We start from the raw sequence: 17,987 nt of genomic DNA, 5'->3' as shown, positions 1-17,987 counted from the left end.
GGAGGAACGAAGGAACGCCGCTGTTTTATCTTGCATCGGTGGAACAGGACCGTAAACTCCTTACGTTTTTTCACAAAAACGAAAAAAGAAACGGCGTTATTTTTTTTTTTTCGTTTAGTGACCCTACCTAAAAACCCAGTAGACATTTTTCCAGATTAATTTAGTCTGGATTATGGAACCGGAAATCCATCTGGAAATCTATCTGGATCGACGGCTACTGGAACCGTTCTGGAAATCAATCTGGGTATGTACTACTGGATCCATTCCGGTAGGGTGTCTTCTGGAAATCTAGCCGGATACGCAGTACTGGAATCCAGTCTGGAACGCAGTATTCTGGAAATCGGGTCGAGTTTAGTGGCCTCTCGATGCCATACCTATTATATATATGATAATTTAACCGGATAGGGGGATATCACAGCTGGAATCGCTCCAGGTCATAAGGCAGCAAACCAGTACTAGGATGCTGACAACCAAGCCTACAATAGCACAACCATGACGTGGTACATAAAACCACAACCATGACGTGCTACATTAAACACAGTACAAAATATGGCGGCTCTGCTTTTTATTCCACTTGCCCATTTAGTTCTTCTTTGCCCTGCGAGCAGCTGCCCTCTCATCAGCACGGTTGTTGTCACACAGGAAGTTAGACAACTTAGTCCGCATTGCTTCTAATCTTTCCGTTCTCGTGAACTCCCCCATCTGGAGTGTGTCGATCCGCAGACCCAGTGCAACTGAAAAGAAGAAACAACAACCAAACGTCAAACTTAAATTTTGTTCTGTCATATAAACATAACAGTTAACATGAAACTGACTAAGGAAAGCATAGCAGTAAGGTTCAATTATTTGCTGTTCATTCAAAATTCAATTGACACATTCCCTAAATATAAGCTTATTTCGCTAATATCCACGATAATAGCAAGCTAATTATTCCTAGATGAATAGCACTGCACTCTAATTTACTTGTCTGGACACTAATTACTTGACAAGCACCGGCACTGTTTAAAATTTAGTGTGGAAACATGCAATAATTAAATACAGTATGGCAAGGGCTCTAAACTCAAACGTACTACATTTAAATCTCGATGTGATAAAGTCCCGTGGAGCTGAAAACTATTCAATTAAATCTGGGATTTCCTTTTCAGTGTTTCGATTTGATAACTCCAAGGTTTAATGTCGCGGCTCCAAGAAACTACCGCGGTCCTGTAGGAGTCTGCACACACCGGAAATGTCAGCCGTGCATTTATAAAATCAATCATCAAAAGCAACCCACACCATGCTTGGGCATAAAACGGAAATAAGCCCTGAACTCTCGAGAGAACGACAGATTTATTTATCTCAAAAAAGCCTATAATCTTTGCCTGCAAGCGCCTTGTAAATAGTAGGTTCAGATAGTTCTTGTAACCTGCAAGCATTTTCTGAAAGCCAATCACCAGCTTTGAGTCTGTCCATGTCTCTACTCGCTGCACATTAGTTTCCCAACAATCCCATAGCGTTCTTCAAAATGCGACAGCGATGCAGGACTCCCCTAAAGTTGTTGCACACCGACAAGCAAGCAAAAGTGACCACTCTCTTTTGCAGCACTTCTCCGCCTGTTAGAATGCATTATTGCTTTACTTTGTTTCACTGTACAAGCTTCCCGATCCAACTGCAGGCACACTCTTAATGCACAGCAATAAATACAAGCATGCCTTTTACATGGTTCAAGTTTGTACCAGGATTTGTTTAAAGCCACCCACCTTTGTTTGCCACCCACCAAGTTTGTACCAGGACGACGACGACGACGATGCCAGGAAGCTACGCCGGGTGACCGCGGCGCTACGTTCTAGCCCTGGACGTCAATGCGTCGGGGGTGGCAGCCGTCTATTTTGACTGGGCCACCACCTGGAGCCGCTGCCTTCAACGAAGCGAGGGAGAGCACCATCAACCGCCAGGGCTTCACCATCCAGAACGTCCATGGAACAGCCTACCGAAGGTCACCTTGGCTCGCTTGCCTACTGGCCTGAACCGCCGCCGAACCTCCAAGACTCGTGCGGCGGATCAGAAGAGCACGTCGCCCTCAACACCATCCAACCACCAATGCTTTTCCAGCCGCAACGCACGATGAAGCCTCCGGACACCACCCTTTGCCCAGACACTTCTTACAGCTGGTTGAAGTGTCTTGGAGAACCCCAAACCTTCAAGCTACGGTGCTTGCGATGTTGAGAAGACCGCGTCGTCCCCCCCTTGTATATATCATTTCATAATCATCATCACTAGACGTGGCACCGCGGGCCTCCATGGTACGGGCTGTCGCCTTTCCGCGGTGCCACGGCTCTCCTGAGCCAATAAAGATTACGATTACGATTACGATTCCATGGCATTAACCTTTATAGGGGTCAGCTCTTTCTTGGCTGTGGCCCCATCCTTCACCAAGCGCCGGCAGGGCAGCCCCTTGACGCTCCTGTCCAAGAGTTCCTCCGGCTCCCACAGACTCCGGGCGATCCAAGCAATAAACTTCGAGTCAGTTTTACCCATCTTTAGGGAAAGGTCCATCCGCTTCTTCGTTATAAACACGCCATTCCTCAGGTGCACCTGAAAAAAGTTAAAGAAAAGCAAAGAAGTGTTGGCCCTTTGTATAAAAAAAAAGAAAAGAAAAAAGAAAAAACTGTTTACAAAGAAATGTAAAAAAAAAAACATTCGAGAGATACACTATTATCCAGTAAAAGGTGTCCAAGAACCAGAAAGGGAGCACTTTTATGTCTCTTTTGTAGGTGTCATATTGGCTCGTATAATGTGCTAGTACTACAAAAGCAAAACATCTGACAGGTTAATAATTTTTTTACCAGAAACAAATCTTGAGAAAATTTCTTGCCAGAACCTGATTACTTGTCAAAACCGATATTGCAGTTCCCTCTGCCTGGTCTCATAGACGGTACAAGGGAAAATCTTTCAGTGCCTATTTTCAGACTTATAAGAAGTGACAGGTCAAGAAAGTGTACGAGCTGAAGAAGGAAGCAGGCAGAAACTCGGTGTGCAGGAAAGGTTCCTCCTCTCCCATCCGAACTTCCTCCTTTCGAGCTTATACACTGTTCTTGACCCGCCACTGACAATAGGAAACCTAAACTCCTTAAAGTGCCAGTTGCTCGCTTGTGAAAAATTATACGAGCATGCCAACGTAGGTTTGCAAGAATGCACCCAGAAAAAGCTGATGAAGAGTGCCAGAAGGTTGCCTCCCACTTTTATATTCACCGTCTTCCCCACGGGTTAAAATGGGCTGCATAGCGATAATGGACAGACATTGCAGTTTTGAGCCGTAACAAGAGTAGCCAGATGTTTCTCAGCTTTGATAAAGCGCACATTCAATAAAATAAAAGCAATCCAGATGCAGTGGTTGCGCTACGATACTGTCAAGACCGGTTATAGCGAAGTCAACGGGAATCGGAAATCACTTCGATATATCCGCTCTTTCATTATAACCGACTTCGGTTAACAAAGTGCAAAAGGGAATGGGAAATTGTGATCGCTTCGCTGTAGCCGCTATTTCGTTATAATCGACTTCGTTATAACCGGTCTCGACAGTACATGGCACAAAGATTGTCCCTTGAGCCTTAATTATAAGTTTATGAGATCCCTTTTACAGACAGGCTAGTGTAAATTGGGCAGATGGGACAATACTTGAATAATTGATTAAAATACCATGTCAGTTCCTATAAAGGATGCAGGTCTTTAGGCTTGCCAGTACATTGTGTGATTGTGCTAGCAAACTGTGCTCATGTAAATGGCCATATATTTAGACTGCAGAAAGCAACTATTGCAGGAGAAAGTCAAGGCGTATGTGATACAAGAAAGAAGGGATAAGGGATCTACCTGTGCAAGCCAATCTTCTATAGCTGTGTTAGGAAGTAAGGTGGCATTTGAAGTCCCAGTGAGCATCTCTCTATTTTAACTGATGTTTGTCATGTTTAGTTATGCTGACATCACCATGCTAAAGGCTAGGCTTGCAAACACCACACCTGAGCACAAATGATTCTATCGTGCGTCCCGCGTGCCTCGGCTACTTGGGCACTAGTGGCGATTAAAGCGACAGTTCTTCCAATTCATACTTCTGACTCTTCTGGGACATGACAGGATAAGAGCTGACCACCCAATCAAGAAATGTATGGAAAGTACATTTGATTCCAAGTAAGACACAAGAAGAAAGTGTTTTATAAGCACTTTGAAGTTTGTACCAGCCATTAATTCATTATTAAAGGTTATTGCCTCCAGCAATGAGCTAGTATGCTTTTTGTGCAATAGCATTGGGGAAGAACCCGACCACTAGGGCACATCCTTTGAAACAGAAACCACCACCATGAAAGGGTTAATAGTGTAGGACGTTGACAGATGAGCCAGAAATGTGCACAGGCCCGCCATACTGTTTAGTTGCGCTTTCTGGCTCAGTTCTGTAAGTGTAGTTTTAAGTTGTGCTCAGAGATGGCGCTTTTCGTGCAAGGTGACAGTGTAGTGCACTACCCATTGTACGGCTTCAACATTCAGAACAAGGTTGAAAAATAATGAAGTAAAATGCCGAAGATGTGCAAGATATGACCGCTGGCGAATCTTTCAATGTGCAAGATCTAGACGACGCTATAACACGAATGGGAGCCTACGACACTCATAATTCTGTGTCAATTAAGAGAATGTCATTAGCTCAGAACTGCAAAAGCATGTTGGACATCATTGCCGATATCACTATGACTAAAGAAGTTGAAAGCAAAGAGGACATGGACAAAAAAACAGTGATCACACAAAGCTCACGTTTGCAGATGGGATCATGGCCCTCGATACTTTAAAAATGTTTCTCAATATCCACGGCTGCACAGAAAGTGAGGACGGGCCGCGAGTGCTCTAGACTGTCCTTGTTGAACATTTGATCTAAGCACCAAGTAGCAATCACAACCTCTGGTTCGATGCTGCAACTGCTTGATAAGAAACGTGTTGTTGACCATTTGCTGGAAGCGCCGGGTAGCGATCATAAGCAGTCTGTAATGCGGCCTAATTCCCCATGATCGTTAAATTCTATTTAAATTAAATTGTCATGTTAGACTTGCCTCCTATCTCATCTGTAGCCCTGCTGAGCATTAATGAATATTACGTCTTCCCAGATAATAGGGTTTTTTATGCTAACCCATTAAAAAGACATATAAACAAAGTTTCATTAAATTTGCCTTACCATTTTAAAAGAAAATTACAGGGATTGACAGTGTCCAGTACATTTGAAAAATACAAGAAATCAAGAAAGCAGTCTAGCAATGATTTGGTTCTCTATATTTACCATGCCATCAACCTCCGCCAGCTCAGGAGGACAGTCAGGAGGGACTTCCTGCTGCTGTGCTGCAGCACCTGGGGCTATTTGCAGTGGCCGTAGCGGTGCACCGCCCGCTCGTAGCGGTGCAACATCCGGAAGTTCCGCAGGCTGTGCTCCACCAGGTTGGAGCCTTGCCTTTGCGATGAGCTCAGGTCGAGGACCAGCTGGTAGTGGTGTAGCCGCTGTGACGAACTCTGGTTGAGAACCAGCCTGTGCCTGTCCAGTCTCTGGAACAATCCTAGGCCGTGCGCAAGCCACAAGCGTCGCAGCCACTGCGACAGACTTGGACCGTGCGCCAGCCTGAGGCGGAGCAGCATCTGCAATAAACACAGAGTAATTTCAAAGCAGGTTAATGTAATTACAGCTAGAGCAAGACATGCAAATGTAGAAGGAAGGCTATAAAGCACTATAAATTTCCAAAACACAAGATACATTACTTCACTAACACTTCTATCTGAGCCTACCTTTGCACTGCAGAAGGTAATACTGGTCATGCAGTACCGATGTTGAGTAGCTTAATGGCATCGTCACTCCCAAGTTGTACAACCGGGAATATTTGCATCAATGATTAATTGGAATAGCTACAATGAATTTGTCAGCATCATCTGTGACAACAAAAAATGTGAAAAAAAACAAACTCTGGGGAGTATTTACACAAATATATAAATTTATAAAATAATAATATAATTACCTAGCTAAAAACTAAACGCGATTTAAAGAGAGGAACTAGACTATCTAGTCGGGCTCGCGCTGGTTAGTCCCAGACAAACACTGACACAGCACTCATATTCAATCCATGCCCTGTGGTGGCCTTTCTTGGTGACGCAATGAATTTCAGTACTACGGCCTTGCTACAAAGTGCTGTTGAAAGTTTCTCCCCTCCCCCCCCCCCCCCACTTTTTTTAACAGCTCTTCGAAGTTTAATAGTTATGTTTGCAGCTCTTAGGCCGTGTCACTCAAGCCACCCATGGAATAGACCGCAAAAGGGGTGGCTTCAGCAATAAAATTTAAACAAAGGAGGATGGGGTGCAGAAAAGTGTACAACTTCCAGATTTTTTAACAATATAACACGACCTCCAACCAGCCGCTACATCAGCGCATTATCATGGCATGAAGCGGTGTTATCAACAAGTAGGCACGTGTGCAGAGGCCATATGCCACAATGGGGAGGGAACATCTGCCCCCGAGGCTGTTCCCTAACCAAACTTAAGCGCTTCTCCTGTTGTCAGCACCGTCCCCTTACCAGTAATCGCCGGTCAGTTTCCTGTAGGTGCAAAGAAATAAAAAAGTAAAGAAAACGGCGTAGAAGCGAGTTTTGCTGGATCACGCAGAACAGATTTCTTGTTTATTGTATTTTGCATAAAATTACGCTGCTTGCTAAAAGAAAAAAAAATTCAAATTTCATGAATAATTTATTAGCGAATGTCATGGGTTAAATTTGGGTTAACAAAAACATTCAGACAATGTTGGGTATTAACACATTACTCAACAACCCTGGAAGGCCCAAGCTGACCGACCAACACCAGCTATGTAGTGTGGAAGATTCGTAAAGTGCAGGTGGAAGGTTTCTTTCATTTCCGATGTAGCGTGATTTCATGGCAAAACACACCGTCACGCCCTCTTTTATTTAAAATTTTTTAATAGCGGCAAGCCATTTCAAGGGAGAAAAAAATGCAAACAGTGCGAGGTGGCGCACCCCTCTTATCCCTGATTCAGAGTAGAGAGAGTGCAGACCGGTCATGCATAAGGTAACAGCGTAGCAGACGATGCCAACACTGGCGCATGCCTTCTCCATACACGCTAGTCTCGTTGATTTCAGCACTTCACGAAGTGGCGACACGGTGATTAAACAGCCGGTTCGCGCTGAAGAAGCCCAAGGCTGTCTGAAGAAGCCCAAGGCAATCTGCCACGTAAACACTTTAAAAGAGCTTTAATGAGCTGTACATGTATAAATCCTAATAAAGGCAGTATCGGAGGTGTCGAGGTCCCATTAGACGTAAAATATTCGTATTTGAAAATATTTGTCTCAATTCACAGTCAAAACGTTGGTATTCGCACACCTCAACTATTTTTTACTACTTATATAAGGCAAATAATTCAAATTACACAAAGGATGGTAAGCACTATGTTCCCAGCTTTGTAGGCAATCTTACATGAACATCCAGCTTCCACTAGTTGGCCCTCCATTTCGTCTTCACTGGCAAAGCCATGCGGCTCCACAGTGTCAAAGAGAGACCTCCGGACAGCTGGTGCAGTGCCCCTTGAAGGCTCTGAAAAAACAAAAATAAATTAATAAGGTGCAATCTTGGAGTAACATGGATTATAACAAACTTTTCAGTCTTGTAATGATACATCATTTAGCTTTTTTGTAATAAAAAATATTCATAACAAATTTAAAAAGTCGCACCCATGCTATTAATTATTGATGCAAGCAAACCTGAAACATGCCAGTCATTAAGACTTATCTTTTCGTGCTCAAAGGTTTAAAACCCTCAAACCTTATAATTCTTTTATAGGGGGGAGGTGGGTTTATATTCTTATGATCGCAAACACTGCTGTCCTATAGTATTTCTTACATTAAAGGTACACTGCAACTAAAAACAAAGCATTCTTTTAAACAGCCTTGTTAAGGCATGCATGTCACGAGTTGGCTTTTCCCTTGAAAAAAAATAATTGGAGCAATGTTTACAATACAAGACTCATTTTGGTTTGCATCTTTGCCATGTGCTAGTGCGCATTGACTGGAAAGTGGTTGCGACACATCACACCGAGCAACCCTTTTTGTAGCTTCGCCTAGGTCATCAAAAAATCCTATTGAAACATGTAACTATACAGCACTCGACACAGCTGAGCTTACAAGGCAGCGGAGGCTGCATTTGCTTGCTGGACAAGCAACTGACGGTCTTGCACCACATCATCCGACTCTGTGTGCACACACAGGCATAGTAAGAAGGGTCAGACGCAGGTGATTTATTGCGGTAAGCACATAGCTTTTACCACATTGTCACCATTGCGACCAACTGAGTGTGGGCGAGTAACCTTGGAATAAAATGAATCTTCAGAATATCTTCACAAAAGGAAGATGCAATTGCATGCAGTACATCCACTGACCTACGACCACTTCAAATTCTATGAATGCCTGTAACACGTACCTGTAACACCAGAGGCATTTGAGCTCGATGCCCCTTGCCCGCATCTGCAGGGTTCTACGGTTTCTGTAAGAAAAGGCATGGGAAATGAATATAGAATCACATTTTTTTTTATCTGACTGCAGTGTAACAATGCTATGGGAGTGAGTGGAGCCTATTTGATTTCTAGGTGCCCCAAATAGCACCATGTCCTATTTACAGCATTACCCACTGATATTGTGGCTGAGTTTTGTGTCACCTCATCAAATTCTTAGTTAGATATAGACCGTTCCATTAGGATCATAGCAGAGAGGGTAAAAAAAGAAAAAAAAATGCCCTTTCCCTTCACCCGCATGTCGTCCGCTCCGCCAAGTGGGCTGCACCTAGCATCCGGCTGGCGTACGAACTCTGTTTCAAATCGCGTCATTTTGGAAATTTCAAACGCAGATTTGGGTATGCCAGTTATCGTATAATACTATGCTAGATAAAAAGACTAACAGGGTCCAATCGCGCTGTAGCCTGCGTGCAAATAAAAAAAAAATAGGGAAAACTGTGTCAGATTGGCCGGTCTCTCAGGCGAAAAATAAATCCGGCTGCTGTACCTTTTTTACTATACAAAGTTTGTACTGGTGTAGGCCTTTAGCGACCATGAGTGGAAGTCTGAAATAATAAATAAAAATGTGCTCTCCTGCCGCAATACACGCAGTAGTTGAGGGTAGTACTGCTGGCTGACTAAACTGCCATTTAAGTAAAGGAAAAACGATAAGCTAGTTGATTGTTTACTGAAAAAGAACAACAGAGAGCTCTCGGCTGATTTTGGAGTAGCCGTAACTATTCTAAGAATGCGAACCACATCATAACGGCAGCCACGAGTAAGAGTTCGATGTTCTGTACAGCCCAAAGATGGAGGATGGAAACCTCCCGGTTTGTCGTCTGCTAGCGGAGTCGGGCGCGTGCCCTCTCTCTCGTTTTACCCCGCTGAACCAAAAACCCACTGAATTTCCCGGATGTATGGAGAGGGCACTGCTGTCGAACAAAATGGTGCCGTCCAGACAGCGCTAAATGGAATGGTCTATATGCACCACATTATGCCAGTCGAGAAAGGCATCCGAGGCCGAGATCACATAACACTCTTACGATGAAAAACGTGCATAAGAATTCTACGACAGCTTCCAAGCTGTCTTGGGAACTCCTTAGCGATCAACGTAGCCACACATCGCCTGAGTGACTTGAATGCTTTGCCGCGACAAGCAAGGGGCATTTGTTATGTGTGCTGCCCTCATGCATCCTGACTTCAACAGGGGAAGAAGAGAATGAAGAGCGTGAAACTACACAGGCAGGATGCAGCCCAGGTTTCTGCTGAGCGACCGAACTCGTCTCAATTCCCCAATTAGGCATAGACACGGCTAGCGTGACGCGCCTTGATGAACCAATGCAAGTGGTGCCCGTAATACATTGAGGGAGAGTTTCCTTCTTTCTGCTTGTTGGTTGGCCTTTAAGTATTCTTGGGCCAGAGTAGTGCTAGTACACCCATGCAAAGTGAAAAGCGTTCCAGCAATATTTCGTTGAACAGGACCTTTAGAGAAGACACTTTTTGTGAATCAGGCCTCAGATGTACTATCATGGACTTTGTTAGCTGTAACACGCGAGTGGCGGCCGTCCCGCATCCTTAGCGCTGCATTGCAGGCGACGTCCAAAGCTCCATGCATGCGCTGTGTGGCGGACTCGCTCTTCTCGCCTGCGAGCACACCCTCGCTTTGTCGTCTACCAGGCGTAGAGCAGACGACGCCGCAGCTCTCACCAATGTTCGCTGAACACGGTTTCGTATTCAGCAAACCACCACAAAAAGGCGCCCACGCTTTCGTGGGCGCCTCTTACACGGCGCTTGATTCCCTGACTCACGGATAAGCGTCCGCTGGGCTGAGGGCAACCATCGCCCCTTATGCCCGTGTCCCACTAGAGCGACAGACAGAGACAAAAGACAGCGACAAGCCTCAAACCCATGCAGCATGTGATGGTACCTTTGACAGGCGTTGAGTCGTTTGGTACTCGTGAAGTAAGCAGGAGTGATTGCAAGCCTGCCAAAGATACCCTCGCGTGCATGATGCTCGTGTTTGAGCATAGCCTCCTTTATTCTACGAAGCCTCTCTAATCGCGAAAGACTCTGGTTTGAGGCTTGTCGTCTTTTGTTTCTGTATGTCGCTCTAGTGGGACACAGGCATTATTCTATATATCACGGTAGATTACGCTTTTTCTCTCGGAAAAGCTGCAATCAAAGATCTATCTCTGATTCACACCTGCTGCGCTCATATCCGTTCTCAAACACGTATGATCGAAGCATGCATTGCGTACACCTTTTTCTAAAAAAAATATATAAATAAAATAATATACATCGCCTGTATTTATTGATTTCAAGACCTGCTCAGTGTGGTGAGGATATCAGACGTGCAGAGACGGCTGATAACAGGTTTGTGCCTAAAAGTGGCGCCCACAAAACCGCGATCAGCGAACATTGGCAAGTGCTGTGGCGTCGTCTGCTCTACGCCTAGCAGTCGATAAAGCGAGGGTGTGATCGCAGGAGGGAATAGCAAGCTCGCCACACGGCGCAAGTGCGGAGTTTCGGATGGCATCTGCTATGCAGAGCTCGGGGTGCGGGACGGCCGCCGCTGGCATGTCACAGCTAACAGAGTCCACGATAGTACTGATACAAACAGTAGAACCTCTCGTAAAGGCTAGGACTGGCACACAAGATTAGGCCCCAATCTCTGACCAATACAGAGATGATATGAAGCTTGTTTGAACCACAGACACAGCAAATACCCGGGTTTGAATCTTGTAGCTTAAATTATCTCAGGGGCTACATGGTTGTCAAGTTACCTCCAGATGGGACGAAGCGCCACCCACGTCCAAAGGACGCTCAGGGGAAAGCACTTACCAAAAAAGTAGCAACACTGTACACAACCATTACTCTGTATGACTTATGTGCAGTGGCCCAATTTTTTAATAATATCAATAATATTATTATATAATAATATAATATCGACCGCCGGGACGGCCAGCGCTGCGCCGCGGAAAAATGCGGCGTCACGGGAGAGATTAAGCGTGTGCGCACAAAGCTCTTTCTGGTGGGAGCGTCGTCTGCTAGGCTATTCGGTGGACCGCACACAACCCCTGCTCATTATCTGCTGGCACAGCTAACCGCCTTTAAGCAAAGATCTGAATAGCGCTTGCTTGCGTGATACTGCTCAGGCGTGGCATAAACCGCGCGTCATCTCAAGTTTAATTTACTTTTTTTTTTTTTTTTTCATTTCATGTTTGCGTTTACTTTGTGAATACAAACAAAAATGAAAAATATGGTGACGGGACGAACTGAATGCAACAATGCATTAAACTATATATCGCAGACAATGCTACGAGGCATCGAAACCAATCCAGTGCTTTCACCCTGCCACGTGACATTGTGCTTCCCCGTGCAGTTGTACCCAATTGGAAGGCTACGTGACACACTTTTAGCGATGGACTGGCCAAGATAACTCGTAGCGTCGGCTGAGGTACAACACAAAGTGAAACGGAGTACAGACAGGGTTTCCGCTTGGGCTTGGTGTTTTGTACTATCAACTGCGTTGTTGCTGTCGTCATCTAGACTATGGTAGCCGGGTAGTCACAGTTTTCTTTGACTAGCGGGCGCGCGCACATTTTTATGCCTCCTCGAGTGCCCATAGAAACACAGGCATGCATTGTGAGAATGTCGATGGGTGGCATGATGCAAACGGATAAAGAAACAACAGTCGAGGTTACACATGCTAACATCAATAGGATTTTGAACGCATTTCAAAAGGTGGTATCGGCGGTGCACTTCGACATTGCAAGCGCCCTGCCCTCCTTTGCTACGGAGCAGGGGCTGAGTGCGAGCCTAGCAGACAACGCTCCCACCAGAAAGGGCTTTGTGCGCACGCACTTAATCTCTCCTGTGACACCGCATTTTTCCACCGCACAGCGCTGGCCGTCGCGGCGGTCGACACTCGCTTGATACTATTAAAAAAATTGGGCCACTTTAGAAGCTCACCTCTTAACTTCCTTTTACATCACAATTAAAAAAAACAATACACAAAATTAACATCAGTGGGGCACTATGAAACTTGAATAAAAAAAACCTGCCAAATGTAACTTACCAAGCTTTTGCAGCATTGCATTTGTGAGACGCTGAACCATCAGCTCCTTTTCAGACAGCCTCTTCTTTAGGCTGCGGTTCTCCCTGATCACCTCCCTCATCCTGCTTTTGGTGACGAGTTCGTCTCCGCTCGACTCGCTGTCCGTCCCGCAGGGACTCCCTGCCTTCTTCCTTAAAAAGCCGTCCATTCGCCTCAGCTTTGCCGCCAGCTTCAAGGTTTTCTGTGCCTTCGGTGGCACTCGATCCACCCTTCCTCTCTTGAACATGCAAGAATAAAAACAGATTTTTAAACATATCTTCGCAAAAAATGTCAAATACAGACCAGAATCCGAATATTGAAACACGATAGCCAGCCTTCTGGTGAGGACAGTTGTGATCTGAATGCGCTTGCAATGCCGCAGTTTGTCATAAGAAAAACCAGGGGTAATCAGTGCTTTACTGGCCGATCAACCAAGTACCCAGTTTGGCATGCTTGGGAGTGCGGTGTCAACACCAGCATATGCCAAACTAGCCACTCCATTAAAGGGATATTGAACCAAAATTTGAATTTAACATAATAAGTATGCAAAGTGTTTAACGGGGCACCACAAACCCCGAAACATCACTCATATAGAAATATCTCGGAATGAATGGCCATACCTGTGGAAAATGAGGACGCGATGGAGCGAGAAATGTGTTGTCGCGTTTATTGCTCAATCGCGTCCCGTTTTGTTCGAGAACTCCTAGCCCTTCTGAGCAGGACGACAATAGATTGTGAGTGGGTGGCAACCCGTGAAAAAAATGCTCATGAAAACGCCAGTGACAAATCCAGAGGATATCGTACCGCCTGGCAAAAAGTCACACTACGAAAGTACCTAAATGTGCCACTCCTGAAATTTGTTGGCTATAAGGAAAAGCAGCTTCCCAAAGAATATATTGAGAAGCTAAAGGTGTTTTGTTCGGTTGCTGGTACCTCCTCAGAGAAGCACTTATGCTATATGTTGCCCGCTGCCATCCAGAGCCGTATATTGGGAGAGTTTGGCCAGTGCGAGTGGCGACGGAGGCGCCGGAGAGGAGAAAAGCGAAGAAAAGAGGAGAGTGCCGAAGGAGCGAGAGAGAAAGAACAGAGAAAAGAGGAGACGACCGCCATTTTGACGCAACACTGTCGGCGCGGAGCACTCGAGGCTGCGCGTCGTCTGCTACAAGCTTATTTCTTTTTCGCTTGAAACAAAGTTTGCGTTTAAACACGGAGAAACTGAATTCGTTAGCTTTTTAAGCGACCGAGGAAAAACATTATGTAATTTTCTTGCCAGAGCCTGCCAAATAAAAGTAAAGATCCGAAATTTGGATGTCGATCCCATGCATTTCGCCAGGCAAATGAATGATAATGGCGGCCCTCGCCGCTCAGCTGGAAGCAGCCGAGAGTTCACGCACATGCGCTCACGCCTCTCGCTCTGCGTTGCGGGCTGATTGGCTCACTCGGGAGCAGGACGTTACGGCGGCGAGATCATAGACTTGCCAAACTCTCCCCATGTACGACTCTGCTGCCATCGAAGGCATTAAGAAGTTCTGGGGGCAATTCACGGGTGGCTTTGACAACTGGGGCACCTTCGTAGACTATAGCCATATTTACATTTATATGGCTTCAGTACGTCGACTCAAATCGTCCTTCGAAGGAAGCCGATGCGGCAAAGTTTACATGAATGCGCACAAAGCTCAACGCGAAGGTAGCGCCACGCCATGTCAAAGCTCAAAGTTAAAGCTGCACTTCGGCCGCACCATGTGACCACATTTTTCGGTGAATCGCACGTGAAGGCCTTTCGACGCTCTCGGCGAGCATAAATATTGTATCCGCTGTCTTCGATGCTGTGCAAGGAGTTACGAGACGAAAAAAACATCAAAATCCAAACGTTTTGGGCTCCGGGTCGGGCTGCCGGACCACTCTGGATGAGAGGCAATGTGCGTGCCGTGCACACGACCTGGCGAGCGGAATCGTTTCCAACCGCCCTGAGGACGCCACCGCACTTCGCCTCACCAAACCTTGTCAACCGCAACCAGACCCCGAAGCCGAAAGACTCCGACGCAGCCAGGAACGGCACCGAAGTAAAAGCTGCTTGTTCTGCGCTACCATGTAGTCAGTGCTCGGAACACTCGCCGTTGTTCGTGCTCGCACCGAAGCCTCTAGATACCCCCTCGGACGAGCAAGTTGTATTTCGCAGGGCTTGGATGAAGGCCGCCCTCTCCGAGCAGCTCATATTCCGCTCATTTAGTTTGGCGATAAAAGCTAGCGTTCCTTCTCGGGAGAAACTGCGGGTGACCACACTGAACCGCTCTCCGCCGCCACCGCCAAGGTTGGCCGCCACAATGTTCTCAGCTGTTCACTCGCTCCCGCAGCGAGCGCTGTCCCATAATTCTCCCCGTTCCAAAATGCGATGCGTCCTGCCGTTACATGGGTTGAGTGAATGCGTATTCGCCGTCTCGATCCACCTCTGTCTAGCGACTTGAATGCGATGCGCTTCCTTAGCGCATTATGCCCTTTACATGACCGCATTGAATGCGACAACTGGATTCGATACGACTAAGTCGCATTCACGTAAACGAGACTTATGTGAACATTACTGAATATGGTATAATATACTGTACAATAATAAAAAAATTATCAAATAACATACCTTGCTTCCCTTGTCCTCAAATATTTTCGGAACCACCATCCGGGACTTTTTACTGAGTTCCGTAATCAGAGTCTCTTTTGAATCTGCGATCCAAAAATAGATATCTTTGAGGCATTGACGCAAGGCAAAGACCAACCACCAATAAGCAGCTGGTCAATCAAAATAAAAGTAATGGCTTATTGGAATTAAAAAAATATGTAGTGCCTAGAGTACCATCCGACGGCACTCTTGCAGAGCGTTCAAGTGTCGTCCAGGTAATCCACTCACACGTTGAAGTGCCGTCCAAAAGTTTAGTGTAAAACGCATTGTCAAAACAAAATTTTCAAAGCGTGGTAAGATGTCTGCCTCAGTACAGGCTTAATTTTTTTTTTTCTGTCGAGCATTTTTTTTTTATTTTAATTTACGATTAACACTGAAAATAAACGAATGTTGTCGACGAAACTTCGCTGAACAAAAAAATATGTGACTTCCCTTCCGGAGGTGCATGGGGGCCGGCGGGGTGGGGCGGGGGGGTCGGACGGCACTGTAGACTACAGCCTTAAAAGTATGGGCTTATAATATCCACAGAACGAATAGGAACAAAGAAGTTTAGGAGCCAAGTTACATCATAGGCTAAGCCCGAGATTATTCCGATTTGTTACAGCGCTGTAGAGGGGCAATTTCGCCAATGCTCTATGGCGCCTGAAAGTCGGTCGCGGCCTGAACATCGGTTCATAGTTTATAGGTGTTCATTTACACAACTTCCACACAGCCAAGTGCCGGGCTGCCTCCTCGGCAGGGTACAGACAGGGAACATCTCGACCTTACGGTCCGCCAGTTCCAGAATGAAAAGATCATTATTCTCATGGCGCACAGGGCTCTAAATGACCAGGCAACAAAGCAAGACAAAAAAAATTAGTCGTTAGAAAAGACGATTTCTTACCTCCAAGAAGTACGACGTTTGCATCGTAATATCCCTCTTCTTCTCCATCACTGCCGCACCAATACGCACTAACAACTTTCTGAGGTATGTCTGAAGTACATTTTGGAGCGAAATTCTCTATTAGAGAAACCGGCATTATCGCTCGGTGATTATCTTTGTATTTAACAAGCGCAAACATAGCGAACGGTTGAACTTGCACAAAGAACTTGACCAAAACAAACGCGTAAGTGCCAGCACGTGCATAAACCGGGCTATGACTTTGGCTTGGATTGGATATGCAAGTATATAAATTCGGGCGGCGCAAAAAATTATTTCCACGATTAAATACTACCCATTACAAAAAGCATATACTTGGTTCTAAAAGTTAATTATTACAGTAATATTATATCATCGCTCTTAAATGCGTATTTGTTTTTACTTTTTTCGCAAAATTATTGGTTTTGATTTGACCCAGTGTGTTTCAAAATAAAGTTTCGACACTAAAATCAGGAACTCAACGTATCAAATAGAAACTTACCTCGAATACGTCTTTTACTTGTCCAATTTACACATTTAAATTTTAAGACTCAATTCCTATTAGAAAAAATAAAAAAAAAAATAAAAATGTGCCCCAAATGGATTTGTTATTTTTTTTATTTGGTTTGCACGTAAAGTAGAGACTTGCATTTTTAATTTGTAGATGGTAGTAGTAAATAACGTATTTGATGCAAGTTTCAACTAGGTACGTTCAGTTGCGGATTTTTTTTACATGCCATTATTGAATACGTCTTTTACTAGTCCCATATAAAACATTTACACAACTTACCTCGAATACACATTTTTCGCGTTTACACATGAAGATTTCAATAGACCTTTTCATTTCAGTAGTTGCTTGACCGGCGGGTAGAGGGCGCTCGCGCACTCGCCGCCATGAGGTTGCTTCAATTTGGTCGGTTTCGGTTTCAACGTGCACGCGATTGTGATGCGGTTTCATGTCACTTTCGATTAATTTTACGATATGAATTTCTTTCCAGTAGCACACAGCGAATGCAACAATAGTATTGAGCCACTTGGCAAACCACGAAGTGGTTTCGAGCCTAAATTGCGATCTTTTTTTACAAACACTATATGCGTCTGATTCCGTCCATCGTTAATTTCGGCCAGGTTCGGCGGTGAAACAACTGTGCTGATGCACAGGGAGGAGCACCATTGTCCACATCCGTACCCGGGGACACTAATTTTAAGAAAAGAAAAAGAGCAGGACAAGCTCCGCCTGCAGCGTGCGCTCGTTGCCTGCCGCCGTGCTTTGGCTGTGCGTGCACCGAGCGGTGCGGAAGGTAGATAGCTCGCGCTCAAGTCAGATATCGAACTGATCATCTTATATTGCAACAGACTATATTGCATGAGTGCTTAGCGAAAAAGCTGGTCGACAACATGATTAACAATCTGCTGAATCACCAAGAACAGATGAACTGACAAGTTTACTGTTCGATGTTTGGTTTCCGTACGCCAACCTTTTTTTAACTTTCGAGACTCGAAACGTCTTTTATAATGACTAGAAAAGTTTCATATAATCACGTAGACAATATAAAAAAAAGTGATATTGTCTCGGCCTGTGTTATTTAAAGAAATTAAGCGCTCGAGACATATATTGATAGACCAGCCTAGGCTGACTGCAAAATTTCTTTAACTAAAGTTCTCATTTACAGCGTTTCAAAATATTGGCCTTATGAAATAAACTTTTTGTTATATGAACATTTGCTTATGACGTTCTCAAGGTATGAGAATCGTAAGATAAGTGAATGCC

At 45.0% G+C, this 17,987-nt stretch overlaps 1 protein-coding gene across 1 annotated transcript; it reads right to left on the bottom strand.

The window, feature by feature from the left end:
- Nucleotides 1-556: 556 nt before the first annotated feature.
- Nucleotides 557-16,463, bottom strand: LOC120836243. Its single transcript, XM_040213658.3, has 8 exons — nt 16,202-16,463; nt 15,280-15,362; nt 12,630-12,885; nt 8,482-8,544; nt 7,483-7,599; nt 5,297-5,646; nt 2,354-2,574; nt 557-736 (listed from the first exon to the last, which is right to left on the bottom strand). Exons 1-8 carry the CDS (start codon nt 16,377-16,379, stop codon nt 583-585), a joined length of 1,422 nt encoding a protein of 473 aa, XP_040069592.1. The 5' UTR covers nt 16,380-16,463; the 3' UTR covers nt 557-582.
- Nucleotides 16,464-17,987: the final 1,524 nt, after the last annotated feature.

This window comes from Ixodes scapularis, unplaced genomic scaffold (genome assembly GCF_016920785.2).
Source record: "Ixodes scapularis isolate PalLabHiFi unplaced genomic scaffold, ASM1692078v2 ptg000830l_1__unscaffolded, whole genome shotgun sequence".
In the NCBI taxonomy this organism is placed as follows: Eukaryota; Metazoa; Arthropoda; class Arachnida; order Ixodida; family Ixodidae; genus Ixodes; species Ixodes scapularis.
This window is presented reverse-complemented; position numbering and strand designations above follow the sequence as displayed.